Source organism: Ochotona princeps, chromosome 27, assembly GCF_030435755.1.
Source record: "Ochotona princeps isolate mOchPri1 chromosome 27, mOchPri1.hap1, whole genome shotgun sequence".
NCBI lineage: Eukaryota > Metazoa > Chordata > Mammalia > Lagomorpha > Ochotonidae > Ochotona > Ochotona princeps.
The window spans coordinates 949,855-968,109 of NC_080858.1; the positions used below are offsets into that span (position 1 = coordinate 949,855).

Genomic DNA, 18,255 nt, shown 5'->3' on the forward strand with positions numbered 1-18,255 from the left:
AATTTAAGTTGGATAGATTCAAAATGTGTGTGGAACAGACATATGAATTATGGAGTGGTAAAAGATCTAAAAAAATAAGTTGGTCACTTGTCCAACAGGATGCCTGTTGGAGAAATAAAGCCCGGAGAAGACTATAGGTAAACGAGTCTCAGGAGAGCAGATGAGGAAACATATTTAAAAAGAAAAACATAATCCTCTACGTTAAAACAAACCAAAAGAAGCAATCTTCAGACACAAATATGGGGAAACCAAGGGCATCACATATGAAGAGCTTAAGGAGGTTAATTTATGAAGAACTAATGTTTAGGTCTGCTGCTTGTCCCTACCAAGTCCAAATGTGTGGCAAAAGGACTGGGATGAGTTGATTCATTTGAAGAGCATGTGCATAGCTCTCTGGATTTCCTTGTTCCTGAGGCTGTAGATAAAGGGATTGAGCATGGGGGTGACCACGGTGTACACCACTGAGGCCAAGGCACCCTTTCCAGCAGAAAGTGAGAAAGCAGAACTGAGATACACACCAAGACCTGCCCCATAAAATAAGCAAACGACGGTCAGGTGAGAGCCACAGGTGGAGAATGTTTTGTACCTGCCACCTGGAGATGGGATTCTCAGAATGGAGGCCACAATTTTATAGTAAGAGAAGAGGATGCCTGACATAGGGAGGAAGCCATACATGATGCTTACAATGTATGTGACTATGTCACTGCTGAAGGTGTCAGAGCAAGTAAGGTTGAGAAGCTGAGATGGGTCACAGAAGAAATTAGCAATTTCCACTCCCTTGAAGCAGGAGCTTTGTAAGACGATCAAATTATGGAGCAGGGAATCCAAAAGACTGGCCACAAAGGACACCAAAATGAGGATGCCACAGCAACGAGAGTTCATGATGACCTGGTAATGCAGGGGGTGACAGATGGCGACAAACCGGTCATAGGCCATCACTGTCAGAAGAAAATCATCCATACAAGCAAAGAGGAGATACACAAACATCTGAGTCAGGCAGCCAGCATAGGAGATGACTGTGCTGTGAGTGAGGATGCCCACAATCATCTTGGGAACTGTGGTGGAGGTGAGCCCTGCATCAGCCAAGGACAGGTTGCAGAGGAAGAAGTACATGGGTGTGTGCAGGTGGGAGTCAGAGGTGACAGCCAGGATGATGAGCAGGTTCCCGAGCACCGTGACCAGGTACATGGAGAGGAACAGCCCTAAGAGGAGGGACCGTCTGAGTTCAGCGCTGTCTGCGAAGCCGATGAGATGAAATTCTGAGACAGGTGTGACATTTTGGCTTTCAATATAGCCTGGGGGCCTTGTGTAAAAGGAAATATTGTTAGTTTCAGAGAAAGCAGGCACATGGGCATACAGCGAGAGATCACACTGGACAAAAGTGTAGGATGAGCCTGTGTTATCCAAGCTTTGCAACGGCAGCTCCTGCCACACTCCAGGAACTACAGCACCCAATGGCCTAAGCCAGGGGTTTCAATTTCTCATTAAACCATGTCAATTCCATAATATTGCAAATTGCTGTTGATGTTATATTGGGACTCTTAATTGACTGGGATGATATTATACCAGCTCTGACTTCGGACCAGAAATGGTCTCCCCAAGAAACTGTTCAACCCATCTAGACAATAAGTAGCTGGACTCCATGCTTGGTATATGTTTGCAAGGAAAGAATCTTGATTGAATTTGAACTGTAATGCTGCATCAAGGTGGAGGAATCCACCAGGGGGGAGGGGAGGGGGAGGGGTGGGAGGATTCCCAGAGCCTATGAAACTGTCACATAATGCAAAATATTAATAAAAAGAAAACACCCAACAGCCAAGGATTTTAAAACACTTCAGGTGTCACAATCTACCAACTTGCATCTTAGCCCTAGAAGTACCTTGGGGTGCTGTTAGCCAGCTGAACCATACTAACAGTCACATGGAAACTGTACATAATTTCAGCTTAGGACATCATGGATCTAACACATGGGTTGATAGGATAAATTTCATTAAAAGACTTTTTGGTCTATATTATTTTGAAATTCATGATTTCTGGAGATACGGTTTATTCCCACATTTTCAAGAACACCACCTCAGTTCCAAGGTTGGTGACCGTATAACTTCTGCCATCTGTCTCAATAGTGCAAACCCATTCACCTGCTTCTCTTACACAACTGGTTTCTACAACATCAACCTCTTTCGATAAACCTTCTATATACCCCTGCTCTAGTGACACTCATCTGAATAATATTAAATGTCCAAAAACATTAATCCTAACATGACATCAAACAGACTCAAATGCACCCAACTCTATCAACAAAACAGTAGAAAGTGACCTTTCTGTCTTTAAAGTTAGCAACATTTTACTTCAACGTAATTGAGAACAATATGATTTATTTTTATTTTTTTTTCTCAACAATGAGAATGGTTTGCTTGATTCAGACTCTTTGTGACTCTTACAAAAGCTAGGGTTGTGTTATTGAAGCACTAAAGCTGATTCTTTCGGATAGGAAAATACTGTGGTTTGGGTTTTGTTTGTTTTGTTTGTTTTTGTTAGGATCTTGTCATTCTCAGTTTTCTAAAGTCCCTGTATTATCTCTTTTCCTTTGAGAGTCAGGGAAGAGGAGAAGCCCTTCCTCCCAAATGCCTGTGTTGTTGGTGTCATGACCAACACAGAGGCTGGTAGCTGGAACTTAATTGAGGTCTCCAACATCGGTAGCATGAACAAAACGTGTGTGCCATCATCCCTGCCTTACACAGTCTGCACTGGCAGGAGGTTGGATCCTAAACCAGAGCTAGAAAACAAAACATGTAGGAGGAGGCATTTTAATTTGTCATGTGGCAGTTAATGTAGAGCATGCAAAAAAGTGCAGGAAAGAAATGGTCATTTTAGGATAGAATGATCATTTTGTGCCTATGTTTGTGCCAAGTGGAAATGTGACGTGGCCATGTTCTTGAGTCTTACATGTTAAATGTTATGATTAGTGTCCAATGCAACCTGGGAATACAGTACATTAAAGTCATAACTTGCACATACTGTTGAAGGGAGGCAGGGTGCGTCAGGGGAAGCAGGCGAGTGAAGTAAGTGGAATTGTGTTCTTGAAATGTTCTTATAGGATCCAGAAAACCTGTTCTGATACTAATAAAAAGACGTAAAAAGAAATCATTTCATATATAACATCTCTCCTTGAGAGCCTGTCAAATTGTGTCCTATATGGTTTCGTTAGCTGCAGATAACCACATGAAAACACAGATCACAAATGTTACCTTACAGCATTCTGTGACTCAATTACTTAGAAATAGTGGCCTGAGAAATGTCTGGATTTTTAATCATGAATGAAAACTTTAAAGCGCTCTGCATGATCTTCACATATTATCTGGGCTGTAAGAGCTGTATTTTCCAATTTTTTTTTAGCTATTTCATCTTTTCATTTCTTTTATGGAGAAACAGTTTTTATGATTAACCCCCTTATACATACATAAATTAGAGAAGGTCCAAATCCAGAATGGAATTCCAAATGTTCTGTGCTTCATGTCATCCCTCCTGATCCATGGATTGCAGTTCTCTAACTTTGGCAGCCCAAAGGCAACTCTAGTTTTTCATAGTAATAGTTCAGAGTATGATGGAGTAAAAGAAAAATTGCAAAACAAAGAATCTCAGAAACATGAAATATGAAATATAAATACAGCAAGTAGTTTCTTCAACTGTAAGTAAACAGTGCTTATGGACCTTAGGGAGTTATTGTAGGATGGAGCTGTAGATTTTTTTTTTATTAATTATTTTGCATTATGTTACAGTTTCACAGGCTCTGGGAATCCCCCCCACGCCCCTCCCCCCTGATGGCTTCCTCCACCTTGATGCAGTATTACAGTTCAAATTCAATCAAGATTCTTTCCTTGTAAACATATACCAAGTATAAAGTCCAGCTATTTATTGTCCAGATGGGTTGAACAGTCTCTTGGGGAGACCATTTCTGGTCCGTTGTTAGAGCTGGCAGAATATCATCCCATTCAACCAAGAGTCCCAATATAACATCAACAGCAATTTGCAACATTATGGAATTGACATGGTTGTGAGTAACCAGTGTGTTACAAACAACAACAAAAAAAAGCAAGTTCTTAACCACAACCTATGATTAGCCCATTGACATTTCAGTTTTAGTTTTATATACAGAACCTACTGCTATATACCTTAAAATGGCTATAAGGTACCATTCAGCTGTCTCGTGTCTATTTCATTTTAGTATTAAGCCATTTGTTGTGTTGAAGTATAATTTTGCTGATCTTGGCAGATTTTAGGGTAATCTAGACTGACTTGTAACTCTAACAAGACATTTGTCGACAATTAAGGTGCTTTATTATATTCATTGCTTTCTCATTTTTTCTTCACAGCTAAGGAGAAAGAGCCATCCTCTTTGCACTGGTTAACTCCCTACACTGTTCACAAACCAAGGGACTGTGGCAGACTGAAAGCAAAAGCCAAAACATGGTGTCTCCGCCAGTGCATATGAACAGGAATTGGATCAAAAATGGAGCAGTTGAGACTTGAATCCGACAATGTGACATGGGATGCTGTCTTCTGAAACTAAGGTTGAACCCACGGCATCACACTATACACCCCTTGTGTCAGTATTGATGTAAGAGCACTAAATAATTTTCTTTACAAGTTGCACAAAATGAGTTCTAAGTGCTTTTACAGGGTGCGCTACACTTACTGCTGCTCACCCCATGAGTGTGCGTTGACCTTTGAAGTCTTTCTCTCAGTGTACACTTTACCTTTAGGTGCTTCAACAGTCCCATCATCAACTGAGAGACCCTCATTGGACTTGTCTATTACTGTGATCAAAATTACTGTTCCGGGCCTGGCGGCGTGGCCTAGCGGCTAAAGTCCACGCCTTGAACGCCCCGGGATCCCATATGGGTGCCGGTTCTAATCCCGGCAGCTCCACTTCCCATCCAGCTCCCTGCTTGTGGCCTGGGAAAGCAGTCAAGGATGGCCCAATGCATTGGGACCCTGCACCCTTGTGGGAGACGTGGAAGAGGTTCCTGGTTCCCGGCATCGGATCGGCGCAGCACCGGCCCATTGCGGCTCACTTGCGGAGTGAATCATCGGACGGAAGATCTTCCTCTCTGTGTCTCCTCTCTGTATATCTGACTTTGTAATAAAAATAAATCTTAAAAAAAATTTACTGTTCCTCTCTCCATGTCTCAGAAATAAAGATTTCTCAAAGATACATTAATCAAATTGTTTTTAGTGGCAAAAGTAGTTGACACACAGTCTTACTATTTACTAGCCGTCTTTGCTGTCCTGAGCAAGAAGCAATCACTATTTGCTCTATGATTTTATTTTATTTGCTAGACTATCAAATATCTCATAGCATAGTAACTGGTAGCCATCCTATCATGAAAACTCACTAGGCAATCTTGTGTTGTGAGGGGACTGTTAATTTCATTTAGCTTCCTGGAGGAGCCACTGTGGTAAGAAGGATGTCAGATCAACATTCTACTTCTGGATCATTTACTGAGAATACATACATGCATGCATACATACATACATACATACATACATGTAAATTCCTACCTCTATGTGATTGCATTATGTTCTGGATAGAAGGACTAACAGTCCCTATCTGTGACAGGCTTAGCATCCAGGGAAAATTAGAACTTGAACATCTTGTTGCTCTGAGTTTTTAAAAACATAGATTTTTGTCATGGAGCATGTTTCTCATGAAAGCTGCTGTCAAAGGGGATTGGAAGTCACGATGATGCCCAACTCTATAACTGCAGGGGAGTCATCTGCCTCTTCTGTCTCTGTGAATATCTCTGCCATCATTTCTCAATCCTCATCAGAAAGGAGTCACATGCTGTAGACTTCTCCATACAGTGAAGTTACAGGACCCTAAGTCCTTCTCAGAGACCCCAGCCCATGCTAGTCCCATATTCCCATGCATCTCTGATTCCAGGCAAAGTTCCTGAAAAGAATCAAGGACTGAGCCACAGTGGACATGGCCAGTTACCATGAGCAAATAACGGCTCTGTTCAGTGTGTGACACAGAGTCCTTAGATGCCTCCTCTGTGTAAGAAACACACGCAGTTCAGGAGCTCTGCAGAGGAGGTCGTTCTTCCTTGAAATACACATTTATGAGGAAACAATTTTACTCTAAAAATGGTTCTGGAAGAAATGAAGGTGTAAGTTTATTTAATACCAAAAATAGTTTGGTATAAAATTTTCTTAAGTGGAAAATATATAGAATGAAAAAACTGTACTTGGATTTAAAAAAAAAATGTTTGCATTAGAATTAACTCAAAATGCTCCTTCTGTTTTCCACGAACATTTTGAAGTTTTCTCATACAGTGGCAGGGACAACAAGTGCCATTAGAGCAACCAGAAAGCAGTGTTAGAAAGTTGCCTATCAATGAATTGTGTGAAGATTCGGTTGAAATATAAAGAAGAAAATCTCAATTTTATTATATCACTTTTTGATTTTACCAGCAAAAATTTTCTAAGAAAGGTGCATTGATGACCAGAAGTTGATGTGTCCTGCATAATTGATATTCATACCTGAGACTGCATACTCTCAGATCATAAGAATCCACTGCACTGAATGGGTGTGGCCCATGCAGCGGACCTCGTTCAAAATGACATTGTCTCTGTCTCTGTTACATCAGAGGTCTCCACTCTCCCCAAATCATCCATAAGTCTCCAGCAAAGCTCCATAGGTCACAGCATCAATTCATCTGGGTTGGTTGTTAATCTCACTGAATTTTCTGCAGCAGAATTGGAATCTAACTGCTAGGATTCATGCTTCTTTTTCACATGAAATGATTACAAGAGGTGTGCAAGAAGTTAAAGGCTGAGCCCAGTGCAGTAGCCTAGCGGCTAAGGTCCTCACTTTGCATGCACCAGGATCCCATATAGACCTGGTTCTAATCCGGGCAGCCACACCTCCCATCCAGCTCCCTGCTTGTGGCCTGGGAAAGCAGTGGAAGACGGCCCAAAGCCTTGGGACCCTGCACCTGCGTGGGAGACCTGGAAGAGGCTCCGCGCTCCTGGCTTCACATCGGCTCAGCTCTGGCCATTGCAGTCACTTGGGGAGTGAATCATGAGGCTGAGGATCTTCTTCTCTATCCCTCCTCCTCTCTGTATATCTGACTTTCCAATAAAAATAAATAAATCTTACAAAAAGTTGAAAGCTGAGGTGAAGTCTCAGGATGAGATTAAGACAGAACTAGACTCTGTGTGACCCTGTGCCAGCTTTTTTGGTGAGATCTGCTTTAAACTTTGACTGGCGCCCACTGTGGTCTACAGAGAAACCAAATAGAGGGCACAGTGAGCAGAATGTCTCTCCCTAGAGGAAAGGAATGAGAAATGATTGCTCAGGGTCAGGTGTAGGTGTAGGTGAGGGGCAGGTGACCATGCTTCAACAGTGTCTGCAGTCCAACTCGTCTTCCACCCGACTACCTCATACAAGAATGCTCTTGGAAGTATTCAGTAGAAGGATGAAGCAGTTTAGAGACTGCTTGCGAATGTTTATGGTGCTAGAGTTCCTGGCACCCTCGTCACCACCATCATGATTATGTTTGGGAATGTGAAGGAAGTTCACACAGGCTCAGTTGCCACTGTCCTGAGAGAGGCGTCAGTGGGAAGATTTTGATGTCAAGGAAAGAACAAGACAGAGTGACATCACTGAGACAGTGATGAGACCCAAGGTCATGAAATTTCACAACTTCATCAGCTAAAACATTCCCTCTCCCTTTGTACCTCACAACTGTCATTTTCTTCTTGATGATAAGTAAAGATGCTCCTGACATCCCAGTGATGTCTTCCAACTTTCTGGACTGCAGAGGAGATCTACTGACCAGCAGGTGCACAAAGGGGTATTTATCTTAGCACAGAGCTGCCAGATTTCCACCAGCAAAGTCAAGGTCTGAAGGTGCTGGCTCATTATTTACACTTGGAAGACCCTAGGGGCTCAGTACCCAGAGCTCCTCATTAGCCAGTAGGTCCAGAGTGTCCCAGTCTCTGAGGACTGGCTGATAGTGACAAAGGAGTGAATGGGGAAGTGTCCGTGGGTTCTAGACACAAGGCATCTCACTTGTGCTCCTTTGCTGCTGACTTGCAAACACAGCATCTTGGCTTAAAACTCAAACTTTGGATTTCAATTTCAATTTGGAATCATCATAAAATCAAGAGGTTAGATTTCTGATCCAAAATATCCAGTATCACTTTCAGTTTTTCTCATCTCATTAGTCTCTAAACACAGCTTTCTATTTCTTTTCAAAAGCACTTGTGGCATTTTACTGATTTGAGTGAATATTCACTTATACATTTTGTCTCTTAACAAAGTACAGTAACATTAAAATTATTGGCACTTCCTTCTTTTTAAAAAATGTTGGTTACATTGTTGATTGGGGTTGTGGATTGAGGATTAGGAGAAAATGGATGTGATCATTTTTTCCATTGCTTCTTCCTATTATCTGGGAGAAGGGAGGAGATAAGGGGTGAAGCCATGTCCAACCTCCAACTGCCCCAATACCCGGGGCTGGGGACCACCCACTCAGCACCAATCCAGTGTTCCAATGTGTCACACAGTCCAAGATTTCTGCCCAAATGTTTTTGATAGCCGTTAGAAGGATGAGGGAACTCTTTCTATGTCCGTTGGCTGACGTAATTGATCTTAGGATCTCCATTCACCCAGATTCTTGCATCATCATTTGGCTGGGACAGTTGTCCATTTTGCTCTGCTGTCCTTCTGCTATGGCACCAGATATCCTCTGTAGGCTCCAGTGGACTGCCATATCCTCCACTGATGAGATTAAACTTTAATATACAGGTCCAAAGACCCAGGTCAAGAGACATGGGCCTCTCTGAACACCGCACACCCAGGGCTGCTAGACCAAGCACCTACCTCACAGGAGGGCTCAAGCACCTGGGCCAGGTGACCTGGGCACTGGAGGAACCCCATCACCCAGGGTTATGAACCCAGTATCTACTGCACAGGCAGTCTCAAGGACCAGGATCGGGCAACCTGGAACTCACTGGATATACATACCCTCCCCTGCAAACAGGACTCAGGGACCTAGCACTCAATGAACAGGCAGGATCAAGGACCAAGGCCAGGCAACCTGGAGATCACTGGATATACCCTCCCCATCCACAGGACTCAGAGCCCTAGCACTCATCACATAGGTGGGTTCAAGGATCAAGGCCACCATGCCATGCCAACCCTCCCCATCCCCAGCACTCACAGATCTGGCACCCACCATGCAGGAAGGCCTAACAACCCAGGCTAGGCAACCTAAATCTCATCAGATCCCCCACCCCCTGGAGCTCACAGATCCAGCACCCACCACATAGCCAGGCCTGAGGACCCAAGCCTGGCAATGCCGAATCTCCACCCCTTTGGCTCAAAGCCCCAACATCCTCCATGTAGGTGGGCTTAAGGACATGGACCAGGCCATCTGGGTCCCATCAGACGTCCCTACCACTAGGGCCCATGGACCCAGTACTGATCAAACTCAGATTGGCGTGACTTGCCTCTCCTCAGCATCCACCAGAAGATGCTTCACCTGGCTCTGTCCAGTCTCCCCTCAATGACGGTTCCTGCTGGTGAGTGCTACAGCCTAGTCCAGTTCAACCCAACCCCCAGTCCTGGCCCTAATGTGGTCTGGTTGGTATTGTGGCCCAACCAGGCCTGTTGGATACCCCATCCTGGTTCTCACATCTGCCAGTGAATGTTATGAACTGGCCTGGGTTGGCCCACCCTATGACCTGACCCACATGTATGCCAGCATATATTATAACCTGGCATGGTCTAGGCTTCTTCTTGCCTTGTTTCTTGCCCTCACCTGCAGGGACTGCAAACTGACAAAGGAGTTTTTCAAGCTTCTCTAGCTGATCTCTTCACAGTGGCAGATCTTGCCAACACTAGTGGGTCCTTGGCACAGGTTGACTTTGTCCATCCGGTGTCGTGGCAGGGACAGTATCCTTACCCAACCAGCCAACACCCTTGCTGATCCTTAGCGTTGGGTATTACAGCCCAGTCATACTTGGTCCATGCTCAAACAGAGCTCTCTCATGATTCAGTGGGAGCCAAGATCTAGACAAGCCCATTTGACCCCCACCCAGACTCATAATTACCAGTCGGTGCTTGAATTCAACCCAGTCTGGCACTCTACAAAATCAGTCCACATCCATGCTGAGGGAGACTACAGCCATGGGCAGTCCACATCCATGCTGAGGGAGACTACAGCCATGGGCGCTGTAGCATCCACTGCCTCCTTTCTGGCTGGCACATTCACTGTTCACACCCCATCCCAGCTGGGGCATCTCCTTGGCTTCCCAGCCACAGATCTTTCATGTGCCAGCAAAGACTGCTGTTGCACTGTGATAAGCCCATACACACTCCCAACATATCCTTCCCTCAGACCTGGTTCTCTCATGTGTTGGCTAGTGTCATTTCCCAGACTAACATTACCTGTCTCCTGTTCAGAGTCTCACTGGTGGGTACTGTGATCTAGCCCTGCCAGGTAGGTCTCCAGCTCTAGCTTTAATGTGTGCAAGTGAGTGTATTTAAGTGCTTATTACTGCTAACTACCCCAGCTTGGGTCTCCCACATGTGCTGGTGCTTTGGACTGACCTTTAAAAGCCTTCCTCTTACCCCATCCAAGCCACGGGGTTTCAGCACCCTTGTTTATCTAAAAACACAGTGGCCTTGTCCATGCATGGCCCTCATGAGTCATTCCTCACCTGTACATGAACCCTGAGGTCCCTGCTCAGCTTCCTCTGTGCCATGGTCCATATGGCATGTAAGTTGACACACCCAAATCCTTAGACCATATTGCTGCTGGGTGGCCCGAGGACTTCATCTGGCACTATTGGCTCTGGGTCACCCAATTTGGAGTCAACTCTGCCACCACCATTGGGTGAGCAAAGGCAAGAGAACCCTGCACAGGCCCCTTGATGTTGCCCAATGCCCCTATTGGGTATGCGGGATCAAAGTACCTCCAGGAAGGCCCAATCTGGAGTCACCCTGACTTATGTGTTTATTCTTTATTTTATACTTGACATCCATACTACAATAGTAGTATAAGAGATTATTTTTAAAAGTTTGTAGAAAATAAAACAAATTGAAAGCTTCATAATATGCAGTTTCTGAAAGGCTCCATGCATGTAAAATTATTCAGTTATTTCTATTATATAGTGTGATGTTCATGTCCTGACTTGCTCTACAATGAACCAGCATGAAAAGAATGAATTGTTTCTACAATCTCTTGGTTTCCCACATGAAACAAATGGCCTCCATTAACCTGCTGACCTGCAATGCTTCCACTCACCCTCTTTCTGCCTCGGGGTCCAACAAAACTCACTGGGATGGATTCCCATAGCAAGGGGCTAAACTGGGAAATCAGGGTCCATCCCCATGCATGGCCTGGGCTCTCACACCAGGACTGTTGGGAAGACAGGCCTGAGCATTCCAAATTCCATGAGTTTCGGAATGGATAGTTACAAATTTTACCAGACTGGAATAACATTTTTTAACAACTTGTTTATATAAAAAGAGCAAATTTCACAAAACACATTTATAGGTATATTATTGCTTCCCACTGACCCTGCCCCATCCACTATCACCCTTATTTTTTGTCTAATTCAGTTTTTATTATGTATATTTTTTATATCCCTTTCCCAGTCGCAGGCTTAGCACTCCATTAAGCAAAGATTTTCACACATTTTCAGCCTTCTCAGATCGTTTCATGTCACAAATGCCATCTGCTGGTCTGCACACCAAAGTCCTCAACAAGAGATGATGGCAAAGCCAGAACCAGTACTGAGAACAGAACCTGGATCTTCCACACAGAGGAAGGAGGCCCGAATACTGCAGCTGTCCTCTGCTGCTTTACAAGGAGTATATTAGCTTATAGTGGGTATTACAGCCAGAGCTGGAACTGAAACCTGCACACACTTGTCAAACATCCCAAGAGGCATGGTAATCATGATGTTAAATGCCTCCTGTTGAAAGCAGCACTGTGAAAGCACTTATATACAGGGTATTAATTTTAAATATGTTTCTATTTATCGGAAAGTCAAAATGAAGTTGCAGAGAGAGGTGAGGGGGGGCACGTGAAAGAGACAGAGAAAAAGAAATCAAAGGAATCCAAATGGGAATCGAAGAAGTCAAGCTTTCACTATACGCAGATGACATGATTCTCTACATAGAAGACCCAAGAGACTCAATACAGAGACTGCTAGATCTTATACGAGAGTTCGGTGGAGTGGCAGGGTACAAAATTAATGAACAAAAATCAACAGCTGTAGTGTATGCAAATAGCCCAAAGATGGAAAAAGACCTAACCAGCAAGATACCATTCAAAATAACTGAGAAAAGTATGAAGTATCTGGGAATAAGCCTAACCAAAAATGTAGGAGACTTATTTGAAGAAAAGTACAAACTTCTTAAAAAAGAAATTGAACAAGACCTCGAAAGATGGAGTAACATCCCATGCTCCTGGATAGGTAAAATCAATATCATTAAAATGTCTATACTGCCAAAAGCAATATATACATTCAAGGCAATCCCAATCAAATTACCCAAAACATTCTTCACAGATCTGGAAACAATGATTCAAAGGTTCATCTGGAAACACAAAAAACCACGAATAGCTAGAACCATTCTCAAGAACAGGAAGTTAGCAGGGGGAATCACAGTCCCAGACCTCTGGACATACTATAGGGCAGTGGTTATCAAAACAGCCTGGTGCTGGCAAAAAAATAGAGAAGAAGATCAATGGAGCAGAATAGAAACACCAGAAGGGAACCCACACAAATACAGTCAAATAATCTTTGACAAAAAGACAAACGATAATCCAGGCAAATGGGAAGGTCTGTTCAACAAATGCTGTTGGGACAACTGGCTAATAGCCTGCAGAAACAAAAAGATAGATCCACATCTCTCACCATACACTAAGATCAGATCTAAATGGATAACAGATCTAAACCTACATCCAGAAACCTTCAAACTTTTGGAAGAAAATGTTGGAAACACACTGCAACACGTAGGGGTAGGCCCTCACTTCCTAAAAAAGACTCCAAAAGCAGTAGAAATCAAGACTAGAATAAACAATCGGGACCTCATCAAACTAAGAAGCTTCTGTACAGCTAGAGAAACAATTAACAAAGTAAAAAAGCAACCCACAGAATGGGAGAAGATCTTCGCGCACGACATAGGTGATAGAGGGCTAATCTCCAGAATATATAAAGAGCTACAAAACAACCAAAATGTCAAAACAAACAAGCACTCAAGAAATGGGCATAGGAAATGGGCAAACACTTCACGAAAGAACAAACCCAAATGGCAAATAAACATATGAAAAAATGCTCAAGTTCCCTGGCAATAAGGGAAATCCAAATTAAAACATCAATGAGGTACCACCTAACGCCAGTAAGACTGGCCCACATGAATAAAAGAACCAACAACACTTGTTGGTGAGGTTGTGGGGGAAAAGGGATCCCTACTCCACTGCTGGTGGGGCTGCAGGCTGGTACAGCCTCTATGGAAATCAGTATGGAGAACATTCAAACAACTCAAATTCAACATACCATATGATCCAGCAATAGCACTCCTAGGGATATATCCAGAACACTTGTTTTATGAGAAACCAATATGCACTCCTATGCTCATAGCAGCACAATCAGTAATTGCAAAAACATGGAAGCAGCCAAAATGCCCATCAGCAGACGATTGGATAACAAAGCTATGGTTCATCTACTCCATGGAATACTACTCAGCTATTAAAAAAAAAACAAAATGCAGTTCTTTGTGGCCAAATGGGCCAAACTGGAAACCATAATGCTAAGGGAAATGAGCCAATCCCAAAAGGTTAAATACCACAGGTTTGCCTTAATTTAAGATGATATGATGTTATGTATAACATGTTATGTTAGGTTTGTTATATGTTGTGTATAAACTAACATTGAAATGTCAATGAGGTGCTCACAGAAGGTGGCTGGGAACTCACATTTACTTTTACCATATTGGTTACTCATTACTATGTCAATTAATTCCATCATGATGTAAATTTTTGCTGATGGTATGTTGGAGCTTTTAATTGACTGGGATGATACTCTGCTGGCTCTGTCTTCAGACCAGAGAGGGTATACCTAAGAAGCCGTTGAACTTGACTGGACAATAAGATGCTGGACTCTATGTTTGGTATATGCTTGCAATGGGGGAATCTCAACTGAACCTGAACTGTAGTTATTCAACAAGGTGGAGGAATCCACCATGGTGGGAGGGTTTGGGGAGGGGTGGGGAGAATCCAAGTACCTATGAAACTGTGTTACATAATACAATGTAATTAATGAATTTAAAAAATGATAATAGAAAGGATTTTTCATGTTTTTATCATAGAGAAAAATGAAATTTTGAGAAACAACATTTATTTATTTTAATTGGAGGTTACATATAATATTTGCATCGAAACATTATAAGGCACCCAATAAATACATATGTTTCAAAATTAAAAAAAAAAGAAAGAGACAGAGAAGTCTTACATCCACTGTTCACTCCCCAAATGGCTGCACCAGGCAGGAGCTTTTTCTGAATCTTCCATGTAGGTCAAGGGGCAAAAAACTTGGAACTTAATTGCAGTAGACCAGCTGAAACTCAAAGCTGTGACATGAGGGTTACCAGAGCCACAGGTGGTGGATTTACCCACAATGCCACAGAGCACCAGCCTGCATAGGATGATCCTGACTAATGTGTACTCTTTTTCTTATCTTTTCTACTTGCTATTGCTTTAATCATTTATTATTATTTTTTGATATAGTTCCATAGGCTCTGGAATTTCCTTTCCACTTTTCCCAAATCCCCTCCCCTCATAAATCCCCCCCATATTGTTACAGCAACATATACTGTAGTCATTTTCTGTTGCCTCCCAGGCAGTCCATTAGCAGAACAGTGAGATTAGAAGCAGAGTTGGAAATCCAACCCAAAAATCTCCACATCTTAATCATAACATTAAATGCCTACCCCTGAGAGACGCATTCTGAAAATCCAGATACGCAAGCCACCGGTTTGTGTTCTGGCTTCCCTTCTGATCCATTTCCTTGCTAACATGCCTGGGAAAGCAGCTGGAAGTTGTCCAAGTATTGGGTCCTTGCACACACGGGAGACCTGGAGGAATCTCCTAGCACCTATCTTTGGAGCGCTGTTACGTGAAACAATGGATGCTGCAGTCTAGCATAATCCTGCGCAATACACACGACCCTCAGGTACACCAGTAGCAACTGTACCATAGTCATAGCAACCCCCAGTAGCCCTCACTAGACCCATCCCAAGCCATGAAACCTGTGCATGCCTATATGTGAAACATACTGGTGCAATCTGTCCCACATTGATCGGGAACTCTCATACACACCAATGGACATTGGAGTCTAGCTCAACCCAACTGATCCATTAGCCATACTCATGCTAGCAGGTACCACTGCCTGACTAGCCATTCCTGCCCCCCGCCCCCTTCCTGGTTCTCATGCTCACCAGTGGGAGTTGCAGCCCATTAGAGAGGTGCCCAGAATTTTCCTTATTGGACCCACTCCCAGGACCTAGATCTTGCACTTTCAAAATGGTAATGTGGTCTAGAATGATGAGAATTGCTTCCTGTCACAACAAATCTCAGCTAAAGCTGCAGCAAAGCCCAACCAGCCTTCACTTACTCTGGGTATATGTCTACACCAGCAGATATGGTTGCTTAGCCCAGCCTGGCTGTCCCCCAAACCCAGCTCATATGCAGGACAATGGGTGCTGTAGCCCTGCCCAGCCTGATCTGCCTCTGATCTTATCTCTCATGTTCACCAACAGGAGCATTAGCAGAGCAGAGGAGTCCTCCAGCTCCCCTGAAGGGCTCATCCCCCATCCCGAGTCTTAGATGTGTGATGGGGGATGCAGTGATGAGCCTCTTGAGCTGTCAGAAAAGATGCTTCCTGGAGAAAGGTGTGAGGGTCCCCTTATTCTCTCTAACATGTCTACTGATACAGGTAGTATCTTTCACATTGTGAAACTAACCTAGGACACTGGAAAGTAATTTCCACCCCCACCCCCACCAATTCTGCAAGCCCAACAGAGAACAGGAGAATCATGCATAGAAACCAAGAAATCAGGGCATGGCGCCATGGCCTAGTGGCTAAAGTCCTCGCCTTGAACGCCCCGGGATCCCATATGGGCGCCGATTCTAATCCTGGTGGCTCCACTTCCCATCCAGCTCCCTGCTTGTGGCCTGGGAAAGCAATCGAGGATGGCCCAAATGCTTTGGGATCCTGCACCTGCGTGGGAGACCCGGAAGAGGTTCTAGGTTCCCGGCTTCGGAACGGCACAGCACTGGCCATTGCAGTTCACTTGGGGAGTGATTCATCGGACGGAAGATGTTCCATTCTGTCTCTCCTCCTCTCTGTATATCTGATTTTGTAATACAAATAAATAAATCTTTAAAAAAATAGAAGCCAAGAAATCACACCCAATAAAAGGAATACATTGGGGCCCGGCAGCGTGGCCTAGTGGCTAAAGTCCTCACTTTGCATGCACCGGGATCCCATATGGGCGCCGGTTCTAATCCCGGCAGCTCCACTTCCCATCCAGCTCCCTGCTTGTGGCCTGGGAAAGCAGTCGAGGACGGCCCAATGCATTGGGACACTGCACCCGCGTGGGAGACCTGGAAGAGGTTCCTGGTTCCCGGCATCGGATTGGCGCACACCGGCCCATTGTGGCTCACTTGGGGAGTGAAACATCGGACGGAAGATCTTCCTCTCTGTCTCTCCTCCTCTGTGTACATCTGACTTTGTAATAAAAATAAATCTTTTTTTTTTAAAAAAAAGGAATACATTGCATCTCCAGAAATAGTTCATCTTTTCAAAACCCTGGATATATTCAACTCTCTATCAACAAATTCAAAATAATCATTCCAGAGATGCTCAATAAGGTAAAAAAGAAATGACACACATTGAAACTTGCACCATCATAAAAAAGATGCATGAGCAGAATGACAGCAAAAATAGAAATATATAACATGTGGAAAAGAAACAGAAATATTGGAGATAAAAATATAACACAATCACTCACATCCCATACAGGGCGCAAGAACAGACTTTGTCAAGTAGAATAAAATTATCAGTCATTTTTTTTTTGCTATTGCAATAATTTATTTTATAAACATGCCTGTGTACTTTAAGACTTTATTGCAGAATCATTTTAAGTTTACAAAGAAAGTTTTTTAAACAGCAATAGAGTCCCCATATACGTTTCATCTGATTTCCTCTATTACACTTTATAGGACAATTAATGAACCACATACACCCCCAGTAATTAAACACAAGAAACTTATCTTTCCATTCCTCCGAGCATCAAGTCATCAGCATTATATGTTCAGATTCACGTGTGTATTCTTGATTATCATTTTAAATTTTTCAAATCTTCTTTATGTTTTCATGATACCATTTCATAGGTTCAGGGATATCTGCTACCACCTTCCCCCAACCACTTCCCCACACTGTTTTTCCTTGTACTGTAACAATAGTTTATCCCCTCAACAACAGTCACAAGTCCATTACTTTGCTGTTTAAGTGATCATTTGTAATGATCAATTAATAGGAATAATGGAAAAATAATGAAGAGAAATAAAGAGAACCAAAGGGTTATAACACCCTATGAACAATATACACTATATGTAATTTCAACTACAAGAGACAGAGTGGCAAATGTCAGTTTTTAAAACAGCGAGCACAATTTGGAGATTGCCAAATTGTAGGAAAGAAGGATACGTACAAATTCAAGAACTTCAATACACTTAAAGTGCTTACTTTGCACCTAAAGTTTAACACCAACACACAGGTTAATGAAAGCATTCAAAGCCTCGAAGAATCCTGAGAGTGGTAAGGTAAAATGGATTTGTCACACACACCACAAAGTGGAAAAAAGCTACATAGACCTTCAGCATATCCTTAGATTGCCCTGAAAATACTCTATCATCTTCTTACAAGTTCAAAAACTCAGCAACTAGAGTGAGAATTGTGAAAGCTCCCTGGTGCATCCTTAAAAGGAACAGTTACGTACATCCTCACAGACACCTGCAGACAAGGGAGACAGATGCCCAATGTGTATGGGAAGTAAATTCTGCATAATAAGTGATCTTCAAAAATACAAAAAGAGAATTATTCACTGATCTAGCAGGCTTGGATTCCTGAAAGTTCCATGAATATAATAAAATTCAAACATGGAAAAGATAA

The 18,255-nt window shown here is 43.1% G+C and overlaps 1 protein-coding gene across 1 annotated transcript; it reads right to left on the bottom strand.

Annotated features, from left to right (window-relative positions):
* Positions 1–366: 366 nt before the first annotated feature.
* LOC101519952 (putative gustatory receptor clone PTE01) lies at positions 367–15,276 on the bottom strand. The gene is made up of 3 exons (XM_004593403.4): positions 15,196–15,276; positions 7,012–7,031; positions 367–1,303 (listed from the first exon to the last, which is right to left on the bottom strand). Exons 1-3 carry the CDS (start codon positions 15,274–15,276, stop codon positions 367–369), a joined length of 1,038 nt encoding a protein of 345 aa, XP_004593460.4.
* Between the last annotated feature and the right edge of the window lie 2,979 nt (positions 15,277–18,255).

Bases quoted from the DNA above. Each gene is read 5' to 3' on its own strand.
- LOC101519952 (XM_004593403.4), bottom strand. From the start codon at position 15,276: ATGGTACAGTTGCTACTGGTGTACCTGAGGGTCGTGTGTATTGCGCAG. The intron at 7,032-15,195 runs GTAACAGCGCTC...ATGTGAAGCCAG, and splicing joins TGCAGCATCCATTGTTTCAC to GAGCGCGGAGCCTCTTCCAG. The intron at 1,304-7,011 runs GTCTCCCACGCA...CTTTTACACAAG, and splicing joins GAGCGCGGAGCCTCTTCCAG to GCCCCCAGGCTATATTGAAA.